Source organism: Solanum verrucosum, unplaced genomic scaffold, assembly GCF_900185275.1.
Source record: "Solanum verrucosum unplaced genomic scaffold, falcon-dt-bn FXZP01000029.1, whole genome shotgun sequence".
In the NCBI taxonomy this organism is placed as follows: domain Eukaryota; kingdom Viridiplantae; phylum Streptophyta; class Magnoliopsida; order Solanales; family Solanaceae; genus Solanum; species Solanum verrucosum.
Window position 1 is genome coordinate 1,062,708 of NW_026020357.1, and position 20,559 is coordinate 1,083,266.

Genomic DNA, 20,559 nt, shown 5'->3' on the forward strand with positions numbered 1-20,559 from the left:
AGACGAGGGCACGAGATTTGTTTATGTATCCTAGATACATATGAATTCAGAGAGATTGAGTGTATCTAGAACAAATCAACATAATTTTGAGTCCATGTATCCCGAGATACATGTATCTGAATGTACCAATATCTGATAAGATTCGTAATATTACAATATAGCGTGTCTTTAAGTAATTAGCTCATACACTGGAGAGATTTATGTAAGTTACCCTTAAATAAATAGTTTTAACCCATGGGCCGACCCTGTCCCGGCCCCAATTAAGCCTCAAGGGCCAATAGCTTTTATGGGTCGGGCTTATAAGCCCAAGTTTTAAATGGGCTTGAAATATCATATCTCAATCCTACCATAATAACGGGTTGGGTTGGGCCAGCGCCCTGGGCTAAGCCCATTTTGATGGCTCTAATAATTGCTCAGATTCTGCACCCATTGTTACATGGCAAAATTACTTGGGATATCTTTTAATAAATAATTACCGATTTTAGCGATACTTTTTTATTTATTACTATTTATAGTAATATATAACAATACTATGTTAAATCTGCAATATATATTAAAAGTTATGTATGCAATATATATGTATTATAACTGTTTTTTAATATATTTTACTAGTTTGGTAAGAAATTGAAACATTACATTAAAATGTGATAAATGTATTAACCAACAATAAAACTTGTATTATATGTGAATAATAAATTGTTCTTTGTAATATGTATTAAAATTGTATTATAAATTTATTAAAAGTGATCAAGTGAAAAAAAATATTATTGCTATAAATGATAAATATTTTTTAATATAGTATATTTATGTAAGTTCCCTTATTACATTGAGTGGGTGTATTTCTCTACATCCACCGACCAAAATTCTAATTTTTTTCTTTACTCATTTCATTTGTAAAAATAAAGGAAAATAGAGTATCTTGGATTTCTGAAATACTTTATCATAGAGCTGATAAATATTTATTGCTGATTTAATATACGTTACGGTAACGCAACTTTTAAGCTCCAATCTCGGGGCAATCAACACCAACTCCGGTCTTTACAATATATTGCTAATTTTTCCTCCCTTCCAATTTCATTATATTCATTTTACATCCATAAATAAAAATAAAGTTTATTTTATACTTTGTTAAATTAGATACTTTTTTTTAAATATTGAATAATATTTTAAATTTTATTTATTTATTTGACGTCAGAGATATAGTTAAAAATTGAAGTGGGCATCATATAGTAGATAGGCATAATACATAAACGTTTTCTTTAACTTGGCCTCATTTTACATTTATATCCTCCAACTTTTGATATTTACAAGTGGACACTTAAACTTGTATAAAGTAGAACGAGTAAATACACGAGTCCTACATGGCTTAATACACGCGTAGAACACCACGTAGGACAAAAAATGACATGTAGGATGTCATGTAGGACATGTATGTCTACTTGTTCAACGTTATACAAGTTTAAGTGTCTACTTGTGCAGCACACCCAAAGTTGAAGGACATAAATGTGATTTGAAACCAAGTTAAAGGGCATATTTATGTATTATACCTAGTAGATATAGTATATCATATCGAAATAAAAAAATTTAACACCGCAATTGGATATTATAGTATTTTCAAACATTTATCTTTTGAACTTTAAACAATTCAATTATTCTGAACAATTAAAAAAAGGGATAATTTCATAGAGTTTTCTTCAGGTTTCGCTCTATAACACTCACCTCCCATGTAATTTACGATATTTAGCCTACATCCCTTATTTTGATTTTTTACCATTCTTTAAATTTATTTAAAATAAATATAAATCAATTATAACTTAACAAATTTTCCCTTCTTCATGTTAATTTCTTCATATTAATGCATATTACTAACAACATGACTTATTTAATAAATACTTTAAAAATAAATCAATACAAATAATTTTTTTACCAAACAAAGATTCACATTTATTTTTAAATTTTTTATTGAATAAGTCATTTTTGAAGTAATATGGATTAATATGAAGCAATTTATATAAAGAGAGACAAAGTTGTCAAATTATAATTAAATTTATATTTATTTTAAATAGGTTTCAAGTATGGTTACAAGAAAATTAAAATTAATAAAGGAGACAACCGTAATATCGTAAACCACAGAGAAAGTGAGACCCTTGCTTATACTGAATCGAGATTTTATTGGTCTTCTTTGACCTGTGGGTGTGAGTAGCTATGAAACTAGCTCTAGCTTGATGATTGTGTTTCTCGAATTCGAGCAAATATAATGCGACATCTAGACAAAAAAAGAACTGAAGTCCGATCTACGTATACATCACTAAAAAAGATAAGTTATGAAGCGAAATCTCCAAGGAGGTCTCAACAATTATCTCAAAAAAACTTCAAAAATTCGCTTAATACTATGAAATAGAGGGTGTAATAAATTAAGTCAACCATTTTTCCGTCAAAATATTACAGCTTATAATTCTTGGGTTTTGCTGTATCATCATGAATATTATGACAACTTGGAGGGCGGTTTAGCCTCGTGAATAGCCCAATTTGTATATTTTTGACTATATGGGATGATATATTAAATGAATGGATACGTTGCATGTTTGCATTTTGAGTAAGCCAAACGTACGTGACTAAAGTGTGCTACTTTAACAATTAAGTTTAAAATTATTATTTTTTTGAAATGATTTGATTGATACTAGTGATACTACAACAAAATTAAAATTATGAATGATTTGATTTTTAATTTCAAAATACTATAGATCTCTAGAAATTTATGATTATAGTTTAGTTAATACTACACAAAAAATGATATATAACGGCAATAGCTTAATTTTCACTAAAAATATATTTTTAATGGTAATCAACACTCTTTATAGATGTTGCTACAAATTTTAGCGATATTAAATCTAATAACAATTAACTAATATCGATAAATAATTTAGCTCTTTTTATTAATGTGTATATTTATTGCCACTAAAAATTACTTTTGTTATAGTGTAAGACTGCCGTCAACAAAAAAATTAAGATGGGGGAAGTGGTTTTTTCAAATTTTAAAGTTAAGAAAATGGTAATAACTCCTATAATTTATACATGAAATTAATTAAGAGCGTTATTCATTTCATTTTTATTAGTACTCCCTCTATCTCCGTCTAAAATTATTTGTATTTTTACATGTCTTTTAAAAAAATATTAATTATGAAGAATATTCATAATTTATTTTTATTTATATTTTAAAATATAATCTATTTTTATTAAATATTTACTTTATTAAGATATTCGTAATTTATTTTTATTTATGTCTTAAAATATACTCTATCTTTATTAAATGTTTACTTTATCAAGATATTTATAATTTTTAAGAATAATTACTATTAAGATTAAAATTTAAAAAAATAATTTTATTTTGAACTTCTACAGCAGAGCTATGGTACACAAAAGCATAGAAGGGTGAAAAATTAGATTTTGGGAATTGAACTATTGGCACAAAAAAATGGAGAAAAGTAAAGTATAAAATTTTCATTACTTGAACTTTAAGGAAACTTTTCAAGGAGAAGATCCCCATAAAAGTGTTGGCTACTTAGCAAGTGCCCTTTTTAGCTTATTTTAAACACATTATATGCAAGAATAATGCAATTTTGCAGCAAAGAATAACTTGAAATGAAGTAATGAATCTCAGAATGTTCTTATTTATTTATTTAAAGATAGTATAGTGGGCATGCAAAATTAGAAAATGTGGTCTTTCAAGAAGTTGCAATTGCCTTCATTTTTGTCATCTAATTTGGTTGTTTTGGTTTTCATTCCTTTGATTCTTCTTTCAATTATTGCTTGTACATTAATAGGTCCACAAAGTAGTTCATCTTTTGTGTCATTTTCTTCTTCTTGGAAATGGAAGTCTGTTGGAATCTTTAACTCTTATTCTTTGAGGTCTTTAAGTAGTTATGAAGAGCAACATAAGGCTTCTTCATCTTTTACTTCTCCTTTCACCAATAATTCATTTCATGAGAATTTGGTAGTTCAAGAAGAGTCAATACCTCATCAACCTCCCCAAGTAAATCCTACTTTTCCCTTGTTTTATATATTGTTGTATTTTTCTTTCTTATGTATATACAGATTTAAGTTATATACATTGTCAGTGTTAGTATATTTAACATGTGATAGAAGGTTTTAATGATTGTGTTTACTTTATGGGTGTGCATGTTAAGTATAAAGGAAAATATTTTCTTGAAAAATAAGTGAATCTTTTACTTATTTTTTTGGTGTAAACACTATGGGATGGGAAAAAGGTGGAGGAGTGGGAGTTTTGGAGGGGGGGGGGGGGGGTGAAGAGGAGACAATAAGTTTGGAAGACCAGTTATGGAACTCGTTTTCCCTATTTGCATCAGGGAAATCATTTTCTTCATTTTTAAGGAACTTGTTTTCCTTGAAAAAATATTTTGATTTTTTTTAAGTAACGTGATTGTGTAGCCTTCAGCGTATAGAACTTAAACTCTATGTTGATCTATTTTCTTCTTATTGTGCTTTGCTAACTTGTAAATAGAAGGAAGAAGGAGAAGAGATTGAGAGGGATGAATCAAATGAAGGAGAAGAAGAGATTGATAAGGATATATCTAATGAAGGAGAAGAACATGGTAATAATGCAACTAAAGGGGTGCTTAAAATGTATAGCAAGTTAGAAAGGCTAGAAGCAATTTTGGCAAAATCTAGATCATCAATAAGAGAAGCTGCTAGAAATGGGAGTATGAAATCTAACCATCATGACCCTGATTATGTTCCTCAAGGCCCCATGTACCATAATGCAAATGCCTTCCACAGGTACTACTAATCCTACCTCTCACAATTTTATTTTATTTTTTGTTTCTCTTTCAATGTGTGGTATCTGTATTAGAGTCCAATTAAATTCTTAGGAGGTAATACTCTCCCTAACAAATGCCACTTCGTCAAATCCAAGACATATAATTAAAGACATAGGAGTAATTACCAGTCCAGCACAGGCCTTATTGGTTTGACCTCACATTAATTTAAGTTATATAAACTACCATTTTATCATGTTATCGGTTAATGTTTATCATATAGATTTACTTATAATACTGTATACATGAACTGGTTGTGTATATACCGTTAGTGCATAGAACTTAAACTAAATCTACAGTAACGTTGTGTTCATAATTTGTATCTTTCGCGAAAATGTTGTAGGAGCTATCTTGAAATGGAGAAGAACTTCAAGGTATATGTGTATGAGGAAGGAGAACCTCCAATATTCCATAATGGTCCATGTAGGAGTATATATTCAACAGAGGGAAGATTTATACATGAAATGGAAAGGGGGAGCCTTTATAGAACAAAAAATCCAGATGAGGCCTTGGTGTATTTTCTACCATTCAGTGTAGTTGTGATGGTTCAATACCTTTTTGTCCCTGGTGCCCATGATATGCATGCCATTGGTAGAACTGTTGCTGATTATGTCAAAGTTATTTCTGAAAGACATTCTTTTTGGAACAGAAGTCGTGGTGCTGATCACTTCATGCTCTCTTGTCATGATTGGGTAAGCAAATTCTCTAGAGTCAACTAGTTTCAGACTCTGACATACTCTCTTTGTTTCAATTTGTTTGTCTGTTTTGACTTTGACACGGAGTTTAAAAAAGTAAGGAATGTATCAAAATGTTGTTTTATTCTGTGATCTTAAACATGTCATGTGTAAAGTTGAACTTAAAGAATTGTCGAGAAAGAGACATTCTTTTTGAAACATACTAAAAAGGAAAGCAAGACAAATAAATTGAAACGGAGGGAGTAGTTGATAGTTTGATTGACATTGTGTCATCAAATTTGCCTTTTTGATGAAAAGCTTCTCTATTGATGGTCTCCAGGGGCCACATTTGACTTCATATGTTCCACATCTCTTCAACACCTCCATAAGAGTTCTATGCAATGCTAATACCTCAGAAGGTTTTAATCCTCTAAAAGATGTATCCTTACCGGAAATCAATCTCAAGACGGGCGATATCAAAGGACTCATTGGAGGTCCCTCACCATCAAGAAGATCAATCCTAGCATTTTTTGCTGGTGGTTTACATGGTAACATAAGACACCATCTACTAGAACAATGGAAAGGAAAAGATGAAGATGTGCTGGTTTATGACAAACTTCCAAATGACAAATCTTATGAAACCATGTTGAAGAACAGCAGGTTCTGTTTATGTCCAAGTGGATATGAAGTTGCAAGTCCAAGAATTGTCGAAGCGATATATGCAGAATGTATACCTGTCTTGATATCAGATAGCTATGTGCCACCGTTTAGTGATGTCTTAAATTGGAATGCATTCTCTGTGACTATTGGTGTGAAGGACATACCAAATATCAAGAAGATACTGATGAGTATTTCTCAGAGTCAGTATTTGAGAATGCATAGGAGAGTGAAGCAAGTGCAAAGGCATTTTGTGATCAATGGATCTCCTAAAAGATTTGATCTTTTTCATATGATTGTTCACTCCATATGGCTAAGAAGATTGAATATAAGAGTTCAAGAATAGGAGTTAACATAGTACTTATTTTCAACAACTTAAAGAAGAGCAACTTTCAACAGTTGAATGGAAATCAAATTCAACTAAATTAGATACTCCTAGTATATACAAATGGAACTAATGTATGATGATTTTTTCTGTCAAAAGTTTTCTGATTTTTGCTGTTAAACCCTTCCAGTTTTGAAATAAATGTTACTTGTAACTTGTAATTAAGTCATTTTTCTTTCTGCAAATGCCTCTTTTATATTACCTTAGTAATAACCTCTAATTCATCCACCTTTCTGGAAGTAGTCTATTTGCTTTTGACAGGACAATTTCTGACACTATTTTAGTTCAAAAAAAGATTCAACAAGGCCTAACACATCAGTAAATTTGGTTTTAACACATTAGACATTAGTCATACATCACGAGAAAGGATTAATTTCAAGATGATAATCAGACCCTGATCCAAAGTCTTAAAACTATACTCTGTAACAAAAAAAGCAGTGGTTTAAAAGGCCGGAGCCTAAGGCGGGGCATTCTACTTAGTATAGGACAAAGCATAAGCCTCGAGACATGAGGCATAAGCCCATGGATCTTTACAATAGTAACATATCTAGTTTGTACTGCCACAAGTGTGGTATGGGACCAGATTGAATGTGTCCTAGATAGAATGTGTACACAGATTTTATCCCTACCTCGTAGAGATAGAGAGAGATTATTTTCGAAAGATCCTCAGCTCAAGTATCACATAACAAGACAGTATGATATAGAGAATATTAGAGAAAGGATAACATATCATATAGAGAAGAATAGTGCGGTAAAGAAGCATAAGAAACAGAGGTAGTAGCCGTAGTCGAGAACAATGCTTATACAATATTCCAACTCAGCTTATCATGTAGGGGAGTGAGACAACATTCCACTATCTTTTAACCTTGCGCCTAATTCATGACTTTCATATCTTCTTATATAAACCCACCTTTGCCAACCTCTCATATTGGCCTCCTCATCAAGGAATATAGGAATCTCCTCTTCACATGTTTAAACTATCTCAGTCTTGTCTCTCTCATTTTTTCAACTAGAGAGGTCACTCCTATATTATCCTCGGTATCTTCATTTTCTAATCTTCTCTCCTAGCATGTCTATACATCCACCTCATCATCCTCATTTCTGCATCTCACATCTTATGTATTGTGAGATATATACTATTAACCATGCAATTTATATTACATATTATGTTTAGATATAATATTTATTATAGAACAATTGTGTATTCAATTTTAACAAATGATTTAATAGATCATATATTTGTTTATTTGTATGTTTACTTATATTAGTTTTTCGACACGTGTGTTGCACGTGATTGCCAATTCAGAAAGTATATGTTATAGTAAATAGTATTGCTTTTTAAGTGAAGATTTGAATAATAAGTTTTGCACAAAATAATATCAGTTGGGGACTTGTGCAACTCAATTACCAGTTGTGGATGGGCAAGCAATGAAAGATGGACCAAGACTAGATAGAGGTCAGCAAGCACAGTTGACAGCACCTGTGTCAAGGGAGGAAATAGTACAAGCTTTAAAAGGGATAAATGACAATAAAGCATCAGGTTGTGATGGTTTTAATGCATATTTTTTCAATCAAACTTGGGCAACAGTTGGAGAGGAGCTTATTGAGGCTGTACAAGAGTTCTTTGTAACAGGGAAGATACATAAAGCTATAAATTGTACCACAGTGACTCTGATTCCCAAAGTTGAACATCCTTCAAAAATATCAGAATTTAGACCTATTTCATGTTGTACTGTGATGTACAAAATCATTTTAAAAGTGCTCACTAATAGAATGCAGGTTGTGATGGATAGTCTAATTGATAAAGGGCAGTCTGCTTTTGTGCCAGGCAGATTGATCAATGATAACATCATTCTAAGTACTGAATTGGTCAAGGGCTATGGGAGGAAAGGGATTTCACCCAGATGCATGATGAAAATTGATATGAGGAAAGCATATGATTCAGTGGAATGGGAGTTTGTGAAACATGTGCTGATTCAACTACGTTTCCCTAGTGTTTTTGTGAATTGGATAGTACAATGCATAAGCACAGTGAATTACACTGTATTGATTAATGGAATTCCCAGTAAACCTTTTGAGGCTAAGAAGGGGCTAAGGCAAGGAGACCCATTATCACCTTATCTCTTTGTATTAGCCATGGAGTATTTCACAAGATTATTGAAACAACTGAAAAAGTCTCCAAGTTTCAAGTATCATCCAAGATGTGCTAAATTGAAGCTGGTCCAACTAAGTTTTGCTGATGGTCTGCTCCTATTTACTAAAGGGGAACTCACATCTGTTAAACAAGTTTATGAGTTTTTTAAAGTATTTTCAGCAGCCTCAGGACTGGAAGCAAATGTAGATAAAAGCTCCATTTATTTTGGAGGAGTGTCAACTGAAATGCAGCTGGTCATAATACAGGAGCTAGGATTTTCACTAGGTGCAATGCCTTTTAGATACTTGGGAGTCCCCCTAAGTACTAAGAGAATAACTATGGTGCAATGCCAACCATTGATTGATAAGATTCTAGGAAGGATACAAAGCTGGACATCTAGATTCCTATCATATGCAGGAAGGGTTCAGCTAATTAAAAGTGTATTGTCTTCTGTTCAAGTATTTTGGTCTCAAGTATTTATATTGCCAAAGAAAGTGATCACATGCATTGAAGGCTTATGCAGAACTTTTTTATGGACTGGAGGGGCAAATACATCAAAGAAAGCATTGGTTGCATGGGATCAGTTGTGCAAGCCACAAACTGCAGGAGGATTGAACATTGTAAGTATCCAGGAGTGGAACAAGGCAGCCATCTGCAAACTTTTGTGGAACTTGAGCAAGAAAAAGGACAAGCTATGGGTCCAATGGGTGCACATGTACTATGGGAAACAAGGGACAGTATGGAATATCCAAGCAAACTAGGCCTCATGGATGGTGAGGAAGATCTTACAAACACATAGAGTCTTGGAGGCTGTGGGATGGAATGAATCACAAGTGATACAAATGGAAAAGTTCTCAATTAAACAGGTGTACCGACTACTGAGAGGGGAATACCCAAAAGTAGAATGGAGAAAATTGGTATGTAATACTTATGCATGTCCAAAATGGAGCTTTATTTTATTCTTAACATTGCATCGGAGGCTATTGACAAAAGCAAGACCAGGGGCGGCTCAAGCATATTCGTGGCCTAAAACAAAAATCAAACGGGGCCTTAAGTTAAATTGTTAATAACTTTTATCTAATTGATTTGTTCTAGTTTTCAATTGATAATATAACCATTCTTATTTTAAATTATTTTTAATGAGATATAGTACTCCAAATATGTCAAATTCTTCTAATAATTCCTTCATTTTTCGTGAAAAATTACTTTTTCTACAAATAGTATTCAATATTTATTAAAAATAATAATAACTTATAACCTATTATTATTAAAAATGAGGCCCCTTAAATTTTGGGGCCTAAGGCACATGTCTTTTTTTTAACACTGTCGAGCCGCCCCTGAGCCAGACTGCTTACTTGGGGTAGTGTGGAGGACAGCAGATGTATATTGTGTAAAGCTGGAAATGAGGACATTGAACATCTCTTCTTCAACTGTCACTACTCAGGCAAGGTTCGGCAAAAAGTCTTAAGGTGGCAAGCTATCCAGAAGCAGACAAAAGGGTGGAATGAGGAACAAAGATGGGCGCAAGATCACTATAAAGGGAAGCTACCAGAAGCTGAAATACTTCGCATAACACTTGCAGCAAGTGTATATTACATTTGGCAAGAGAGAAACCAGAGGATATTTCAGAAGAAGAATAGAAGTTGTGATGATTTAGTCAGGAAGATTATCCAAGAAGTTCACATAAGAGGAGGAATGAAGCCGAAACTAAACATGAAACTACAGATGTTAGATTGGTACCATGTATAATTAATTTTTGATGTGGAATGAATAGGGTAAGTAATAGATAGTAGCAGTCTAGATAGAGCTGGAAGCATACACTCCTGGGAGATGTCCAGGCTGGGTTTGTTTCTTTTAATGGTTTGTAATTCTCACTTTGGTTAATAAAAATGTTTATTTACCAAAAAAGATAATTGCAGATTCTTTTGTGAATGTTCAATGTGGATAGTCGTATATATCTCTTATTCACGCGAATCTATGAAGATGGTCAATGAAAATTTTTATTAGTTGAATGCAATAATGCATATATTTATTTCAATTTGATGAGGTTCAATCATGTAATTAGTTGTATCTCAGTAATATTACCTTATAGACGATATTTGTTGTGTTTTTTTCTTGTCATCATCTAACCAAATGTCCTTTTGCACGTGTTTTCCACGTTAAACTACTTAGATGTCATATGAACATGTGAAGAGAACAACTACATTTTATTTTTAGAACTACTCTTTGTATATTAATGTTTATTTTATAAGTTATAACATAATAGATGATGTTCTTGTTGTTGGCTGTCATATTTAACTTCTCGATTGACTATATACACAAATCAAATATAGTTATTTGACTGTCCATAGTTAACTGAGAAAGGTTTCCTTTTTTTTATCAAAAAAGAACTAAAAATTAAAATTAAATAATATATTCTATCTATGAAATCATATATATAAGCACATGGTTATATTACACCAAACAAAGATGTAGTTCATATACTTGTAAACGATTTTCAATTTATTCAATCAAGCATGATTCATCCAAGGAAAAATAACAACATCGTGTTATCATATATATAGGGGCGGTGTAATAATATTAAAATTATTGGTAAAAAGTTAATACAAGAAAATATGAAAGATAGAAATAATTAATGTAATAACTATGAGAATTCATAATATTATAAACTAAAGAATGTTATAGAGTGTGAATAACGTTTTTGTAATAATTAATAATAACTAAGAGAATTTATAATGTTATAACTAAAGGATAAATGTGCAATAGATGTATTTCTATAAATTTTATACTTACATAAATAAATAGTTAGTGTTGGGACAAAATGAAAATGTTTATTCCATATTACTGAATATAAAATTTATTTTGTATTTGATAAATTTTTAAATGATTCATATATATTCACATATTTCCACTTTTGAGAAGTTTAATAATTTTGGAAAAAGATGTTCAGAAGCATAAATTTACTGTCACGACCCGAGCCTACACCCTGGACGTGGCCGGCACTCGAAGACCATTGCTGGTCCCCAAGCGAACCCTCATCCTGACTGACTACAAGCGGAAAACTGATTCAAGCATACAAAGCTTAAAAACTGAAATAAAAGTTCGTAAAACTTAAATACAAACTTTAAGTCCAAAGAAAACTCTGTATAATAAAATATATACAACTCGCCATAAAAAGGCAACTTTAGTCTTTAAAACATTTAATAAAATAAATGATACAGACTTCTCAACTATACTGACTATCTATGAAGCCTCTAACTGATAAAGATGGAAGTCGGGACAAGACCCACGACATCCTAACAACTGATATAACTGAAAGGTAAATGAAATCCTCCGAAAGTAAGGAGGCTCACCATAGCTAACTCGAACTCTCGGATGTATCAACGAAGCTCCTGTTGATGATCCTGAATACATGTGTTGCATCATGAAAAGATGCAGGCCAAATGGCTCAGTACGTGGAATGTACGAGCATGTAAGAGGAATTCTAAAACATAAACATAAGCTTGAAACTTGATAGAAATGAAACATGCTTACCTCTTCTCAAACTTACTCAACTCAAGGAATACTCAAGGGTACTCAAAACTACTCAAACTTACTCAACTCCGAGATTAGATACTCAACTCAAGGATATGATATTCGACTCAAAGATATGATATTCGACTCTGGATACTCAACTCTGGATACTCAACTAAATATGACTGAACTCATTTCAATATAAAGCAATTTAAATCAAGTGCAATATAAAGAAACAAATTGTTTAAAACATGTTGTCTCTGTGTGTATGCAAGGATACAACATAACTCTGAAATGTATATAAAAATACAATAAACTGATGTATATAAAAATACAATAACTTTTGTGGGAGTTTCTCTAACCGACAACCATCACATAAGAGCTATAGTGATGATACAACGATCTACCTCACGCTGCCAGCGCATCCTATACCCGGCCAAAGGTATATGACCTGAACTACTAATGGACCCACTAGTCTATGTGAAAAGGGTTCATCTAAAAAGTATGACCCTCTTCTACCCATGATGACTACATGGTTTATGGGGGCTGTGAGTTGTCTGAACTCTCCCCCATATCGGTGCTCAATACTACTCCCAAAAATATACTAGCTCTTATGTTTTAAAAACATACTTCTTTCTGCTGATTTGAGATAATTGCTCAAAACTTAGCTCAAAGGCTATCTTGGAAATCTCAGTTTCCCTACTTGCTTCATTTAGAAAGCTATTACTCTTTTCTGAAAACTAGCCCGAAGGCCCTTTGGAAATCTCAGTTTCCGTTCTTATTTAAATGTGAAAACATTTATAAACTCTTTGGGAATACTTAGTCCCCATATACTTTTGAAGAAAATGACTTCAAACTTTACTCTTTCTCTTTACTCTTTATTGAACTCAAAACTTAAGTCTTAAAACAAAGTTAAAACGTTTGTAAAAGACTTCTTAAAATATGGTTCATACCGAATTATGGACATGAACTACTCAAAGCAAGGTTTTCAATAACCATAGATAGAACTCAAATACTTGGAACTCAAGAACTTCAATGATACTACTAATTTCAAGAATGCTCAAGTCAGAGGGTTCGTGCAGAATTATGAGCATGAACGACTCAACTCAAGGACTCAAAGATACTTCTCTTCTCAAGACTGCTCAACTTATATGATTCATGCGGAATTATGGGCATGAACAATTCAACTCAAAGACTTTATGGGTAACATGTAATAGTCCCATGCTTAGAAATATAATTTCAAAGGGGATTAGGAACTCAATACTCAAGACTTAGAACTTGAAGATACTACTCCTCTCAAAGATACTCAACTTTTGGAGTTCATGCGGAATTTATGGGCATGAACGACTTGACTCGTAAGTCTACATAACATTATGAAACTCATGTATGTGACTCTTCTCATTCTCTGACTTACTTCCTCAAAACTTAGTTCAAATCGATAGTTGATCTCAAAGAATTCACAATTGAACTCAAAGGCTTTCTTGAACTCTACTCTTAACTCTCTCTTGAATTTGAATTATGAATTCAAGAGTTATGATTCATGATATGAAGGATCTCAATAACAATATAGCTATTCGATAATTAGGAATAGAACTTTTAAAAGAAATATGAATTCAAGAACTCAAAATCAACTTATCTCAAGTATCCTAGATTACTCTTTTTCTTATATGAAAGTAGATGTAGGGCGTGAGGACGAACTAGTCCAACACTATGATAGGCTTACATACCTAGAAGAACAAAATTCTTGAAGAATCTTGAAGAATCTTTAAGAATCTTGAAGAAGAACTTGATTAGAAGCCTTGAAACCCTAGCTTGAAGGTAAACAATCAAGAAGACCTTTCTTGAGATTCTCGAGTTAGTTTATTAAAATCTCTATAGCCAAAAATTATGATTTTCATGAGTGAAGATGTAAATCTGACTGTTTTGAGCTTTTTAATTAGTCAAGAAATTCGTTGATGGTTTTCTTGGAGGTAAAAAGACAAAAAAAACGATTATTTTCAATATTTTCCCGTCGGCTAATTCGTAACAGCACTGTATAGGTTACTAAAATAGTCATAACTTTTTACTCATATATTGGATTGACGTGAAACTGGTGGGGTTGGAAAGTAGATTCAATTACCTTTAATTGGATAGGTTATGACTCACGTAAATCTTAATATGCTAAGAGATATGGTTGTTTAAAGTTGACCTAAGCAGAATCATACTTCAAAACTTAATGAAACTTCAATAACACTTATCAAGAACTCATCAAGAACTTAAATCCTTAAATTTCAAGAACGAAATTACGCTGAATAAATCATAATTGGAATGTGGGTGAAAGAACCCAACACTATGGAAGCTTACATACCTCTTAGGGATCAAACCCATGGCGAAAATCCGCAACAAGATGCAAGAATCTCGACGAGCGCTTTCATCCTTTCTCTTTTCTCCTCTTTTCTCTTCTTCTTGAACTCTCAACTAAAACCCTAGGTGTATTTTAGAATTATAAAACTGAACCTAATCAGATTAGACCCCTAAAATATTACTAAAAACGAATTAAATCTTATTGGGTAAGGAAAGACCAAAATACCCTTCTTTATTTTCGGCTAACTTTCCTTAACTGGACAGCCTATCTTCAAAAGGTCATATCTCACTCATCCGACCTCGAAACTTAGCAAACTCAGCGGCGTTGGAAAGATAATTCAAAGATCTTCACTACGGTATTTGGTAGCACACCTAATTCATCTTGAGCTAGGAGTTATTGTTGTTTGAAGTCGACCCAAAACTCATACTTAAGCATAACTTGCAAAATTTCAGATTTTGCTATTTCCAATTTAATTCTTTTTGAAACTCAAGGTGCTACATCTAGTGACCTTAACACTTAAGAAATTTTAAACTCTTTGGTAAAATCTCACTCACTACGAAGAAAGGTTCGGGTCTTAGTTCAAAAATTTTCTGGGGTGTTACAATATCTCCCCCTTGGGATCATTCGTCCTCGAATGACCGCTGAACTGGGTATGCAATAGGTTACTCTTACTAAGGTCTGTGTCTAATGGTATGCTCTTACTACATTCAAGCTTAACCCAAATCCTTAAGTTTGGGTTCTATACCTCGATAAGGAATCTCCTCCCAAGACCATCACTGTTTAACACCACATTCAAGCTTAGTATTCTAACAACTCCATGGACTCCTACTAACCAACTCCTTCAGATCCAACTAAGGGCTCTCATTTAACTATTTCTCTTAGTAAAATCTAATCCTCTTCTTCCTCATTGTTAATAATCTTAGATGGAATTATCACACCATCACTATCACGGTAAGAACATCAACCTCCTCTTTCTAACATCACTCCATTACAAAAAGGACCTCTAAAAAGACATCCCTAAACTCTTTGAATTCATTACCATCTTAATCTCAAACACTTGACTCAATATCTCATCTTGTCATCTCTTCCTTAGGTCTAAAGCTAACACTTGAAGGCTATGGACATATTCCATCATCTCTAAATGGTCTACCTCTTATTGCTCTTTTTACTCTTGTGACTTAGTCACACTTCACTGCCCTTATTTAAAGGTTAGGGTCTCTCACCTGTACCACTCATATTCATAGGAGCTAACATTTTAATTCCTCACCTACTCTATGCCAAGTCTACAAGATCAAATCTCAAGACTAACACCATCACCCTCATGGTTCCATTCTTTGGATCATGACACTCATCTCAAATTCAAGCTTAATGTTTATGACTAAACCCGAATATTAATATGATTGCTTGCTTACTATACTAACTTACCACTACTAGATACAAATTCAAAAGCACTCGTCCACTATGACCTAATGACAAATAGCCAATCCTCACCTCTTAGTATTCATACTTATAATTTACTATCATATTTCCCTTCACAACTTGAGTACTATTCACTCATTCACTATACATCAATGCCTAATTAGTTCTATAACACTTTGAATATTACGGGCTTTCCCTTAAAGATTATAAGCCTAGCTTAGAGCTGTCACCTCATGAATACTCTTGCTCTTCTATTCACCACTTACACTTGGTCATTACAAACACGATGACACATCCTCATAACCCTTTTCTAGTTAAGGTATACTCTAACTCATCTTGACTTGCAACTCTTACTCTACCTCCTATCCTGAGCTCTTCACAACTCATCACTTCTTAGTCTACCCATAAGGAAAAACTCCTCATCAAAACTTACTGGGTGCATGACTATAATAACATAGCTTGCCTCATCACAATCTCCCTTTCTAGGATTACTAAACATCTGCATACTTTCCTCTAACTGTGGGCACTTTTACTACTACTGCTCATGATCTCATAACTCATGCTACCTTTTCGGGTGAAAATCTTACCCCAAGCTCTAATCATACTGTCTCATAAGGATCTCAACTGAAACAAGGCTTAAGGAAAAGAGTACAACTCGCTTTTAGCTCAAATGCACGATTCATATGAATATGAGGGCATTACTCTGAAACTGAACACTTAACTTACTCTTGGACTTCTCTTAATCCCCTTTGGAGTCTCATGACTTCCTTAAAACTCTTGCTAAGAACAACTAGTCGACAAAGTATTGACTCTACTTTTCAACCACCTCTAGTATGGTGGGTAGTCGAATATTTCTGAGAAATGCACGAGTTAGAATAAGTCTTTATGACATAGCTCTATTGCACGATTAAGAGTATGAAAGAAGGGAAACTTTTCTTAAATGTCTTTAGTCCCTCATTTATAGAAGTGGGGCCCTACAACCATAAACAAGATCCTACTGACACGGCTTCATAGACACCCTAGGACACTTAAACTCTGTGCTCTGATACCAAGTTTGTCACGACCCGAGCCTACACCCTGGACGTGGCCGGCACTCGAAGACCATTGCTGGTCCCCAAGCGAACCCTCATCCTGGCTGACTACAAGCGGAAAACTGATTCAAGCATACAAAGCTTAAAAACTGAAATAAAAGTTCGTAAAACTTAAATACAAACTTTAAGTCCAAAGAAAACTCTGTATAATAAAATATATACAACTCGCCATAAAAAGGCAACTTTAGTCATTAAAACATTTAATAAAATAAATGATACAGACTTCTCAACTATACTGACTATCTATGAAGCCTCTAACTGATAAAGATGGAAGTCGGGACAAGACCCACGACATCCTAACAACTGATATAACTGAAAGGTAAATGAAATCCTCCGAAAGTAAGAAGGCTCACCATAGCTAACTCGAACTCTCGGATGTATCAACGAAGCTCCTGTTGATGATCCTGAATACATGTGTTGCATCATGAAAAGATGCAGGCCAAATGGCTCAGTACGTGGAATGTACGAGCATGTAAGAGGAATTCTAAAACATAAACATAAGCTTGAAACTTGATAGAAATGAAACATGCTTACCTCTTCTCAAACTTACTCAACTCAAGGAATACTCAAGGGTACTCAAAACTACTCAAACTTACTCAACTCCGAGATTAGATACTCAACTCAAGGATATGATATTCGACTCAAAGATATGATATTCGACTCTGGATACTCAACTCTGGATACTCAACTAAATATGACTGAACTCATTTCAATATAAAGCAATTTAAATCAAGTGCAATATAAAGAAACAAATTGTTTAAAACATGCTGTCAAATCTGTGTGTATGCAAGGATACAACATAACTCTGAAATGTATATAAAAATACAATAAACTGATGTATATAAAAATACAATAACTTCTGTGGGAGTTTCTCTAACCGACAACCATCACATAAGAGCTATAGTGATGATACAACGATCTACCTCACGCTGCTAGCGCATCCTATACCCGGCCAAAGGTATAGGACCTGAACTACTAATGGATCCACTAGTCTATGTGAAAAGGGTTCATCTAAAAAGTATGACCCTTTTCTATCCATGATGACTACATGGTTTATGGGGGCTGTGAGTTGTCTGAACTCTCCCCCATATCGGTGCTCAATACTACTCCCAAAAATATACTAGCTCTTATGTTTTAAAAACATACTTCTTTCTGCTGATTTGAGATAATTTCTCAAAACTTAGCTCAAAGGCTATCTTGGAAATCTCAGTTTCCCTACTTGCTTCATTTAGAAAGCTATTACTCTTTTCTGAAAACTAGCCCGAAGGCTCTTTGGAAATCTCAGTTTCCGTTCTTATTTAAATGTGAAAACATTTATAAACTCTTTGGGAATACTTAGTCCCCATATACTTTTGAAGAAAATGACTTCAAACTTTACTCTTTCTCTTTACTCTTTACTGAACTCAAAACTTAAGTCTTAAAACAAAGTTAAAACGTTTGTAAAAGACTTCTTAAAATATGATTCATACCGAATTATGGACATGAACTACTCAATGCAAGGTTTTCAATAACCATAGATAGAACTCAAATACTTGGAACTCAAGAACTTCAATGATACTACTAATTTCAAGAATGCTCAAGTCAGAGGGTTCGTGCAGAATTATGAGCATGAACGACTCAACTCAAGGACTCAAAGATACTTCTCTTCTCAAGACTGCTCAACTTATAGGATTCATGCGGAATTATGGGCATGAACAATTCAACTCAAAGACTTTATGGGTAACATGTAATAGTCCCATGCTTAGAAATATAATTTCAAAGGGGATTAGGAACTCAATACTCAAGACTTAGAACTTGAAGATACTACTCCTCTCAAAGATACTCAACTTTTGGAGTTCATGCGGAATTTATGGGCATGAACGACTTGACTCGTAAGTCTACATAACATTATGAAACTCATGTATGTGACTCTTCTCATTCTCTGACTTACTTCCTCAAAACTTAGTTCAAATCGATAGTTGATCTCAAAGAATTTACAATTGAACTCAAAGGCTTTCTTGAACTCTACTCTTAACTCTCTCTTGAATTTGAATTATGAATTCAAGAGTTATGATACATGATATGAAGGATCTCAATAACAATATAGCTATTCGATAATTAGGAATAGAACTTTTAAAAGAAATATGAATTCAAGAACTCAAAATCAACTTATCTCAAGTATCCTAGATTACTCTTTTTCTTATATGAAAGTAGATGTAGGGCGTGAGGACGAACTAGTCCAACACTATGATAGGCTTATATACCTAGAAGAACAAGATTCTTGAAGAATCTTGAAGAATGTTTAAGAATCTTGAAGAAGAACTTGATTAGAAGCCTTGAAACCCTAGCTTGAAGGTAAACAATCAAGAAGACCTTTCTTGAGATTCTCGAGTTAGTTTATTAAAATCTCTATAGCCAAAAATTATGATTTTCATGAGTGAAGATGTAAATCTGACTGTTTTGAGCTTTTTAATTAGTCAAGAAATTCGTTGATGGTTTTCTTGGAGGTAAAAAGACAAAAAAAACGATTATTTTCAATATTTTCCCGTCGGCTAATTCGTAACAGCACTGTATTGGTTACTAAAATAATCATAACTTTTTACTCATATATTGGATTGACGTGAAACTGGTGGGGTTGGAAAGTAGATTCAATTACCTTTAATTGGATAGGTTATGGCTCACGTAACTCTTAATATGCTAAGAGATATGGTCGTTTAAAGTTGACCTAAGCTGAATCATACTTCAAAACTTAATGAAACTTCAATAACACTTATCAAGAACTCATCAAGAACTTAAATTCTTAAATTTCAAGAACGAAATTACGCTGAATAAATCATAATTGGCATGTGGGTGAAAGAACCCAACACTATGGAAGCTTACATACCTCTTAGGGATCAAACCCATGGCGAAAATCTGCAACAAGATGCAAGAATCTCGACGAACGCTTTCATCCTTTCTCTTTTCTCCTCTTTTCTCTTCTTCTTGAACTCTCAACTAAAACCCTAGGTGTATTTTAGAATTATAAAACTGAACCTAATCAGATTAGACCCCTAAAATATTACTAAAAACGAATTAAATCTTATTGGGTAAGGAAAGACCAAAATACCCTTCTTTATTTTCGGCTAACTTTCCTAAACTGGACAGCCTATCTTCAAAAGGTCATATCTCACTCATCCGACCTCGAAACTTAGCAAACTCAGCGGCGTTGGAAAGATAATTCAAAGATCTTCACTACGGTATCTGGTAGCACACCTAATTCATCTTGAGCTAGGAGTTATGGTTGTTTGAAGTCGACCCAAAACTCATACTTAAGCATAACTTGCAAAATTTCAGATTTTGCTATTTCCAATTTAATTCTTTTTGAAACTCAAGGTGCTACATCTAGTGACCTTAACACTTAAGAAATTTTAAACTCCTTGGTAAAATCTCACTCACTACGAAGAAAGGTTCGGGTCTTAGTTCAAAAATTTTCTGGGGTGTTACATTTACATCACAAGAAAAATTGTTAACAAAAACAAATGAATTTAT

General features: G+C 33.3%; 1 protein-coding gene across 1 annotated transcript; it reads left to right on the forward strand.

The window, feature by feature from the left end:
* The first annotated feature begins 3,715 nt into the window (after positions 1-3,715).
* Positions 3,716-6,570, forward strand: LOC125837718 (probable glycosyltransferase At5g03795). The gene is made up of 4 exons (XM_049516793.1): positions 3,716-4,033; positions 4,523-4,797; positions 5,179-5,527; positions 5,850-6,570. Exons 1-4 carry the CDS (start codon positions 3,716-3,718, stop codon positions 6,510-6,512), a joined length of 1,605 nt encoding a protein of 534 aa, XP_049372750.1. The 3' UTR covers positions 6,513-6,570.
* The last annotated feature ends 13,989 nt before the right edge of the window (positions 6,571-20,559 follow it).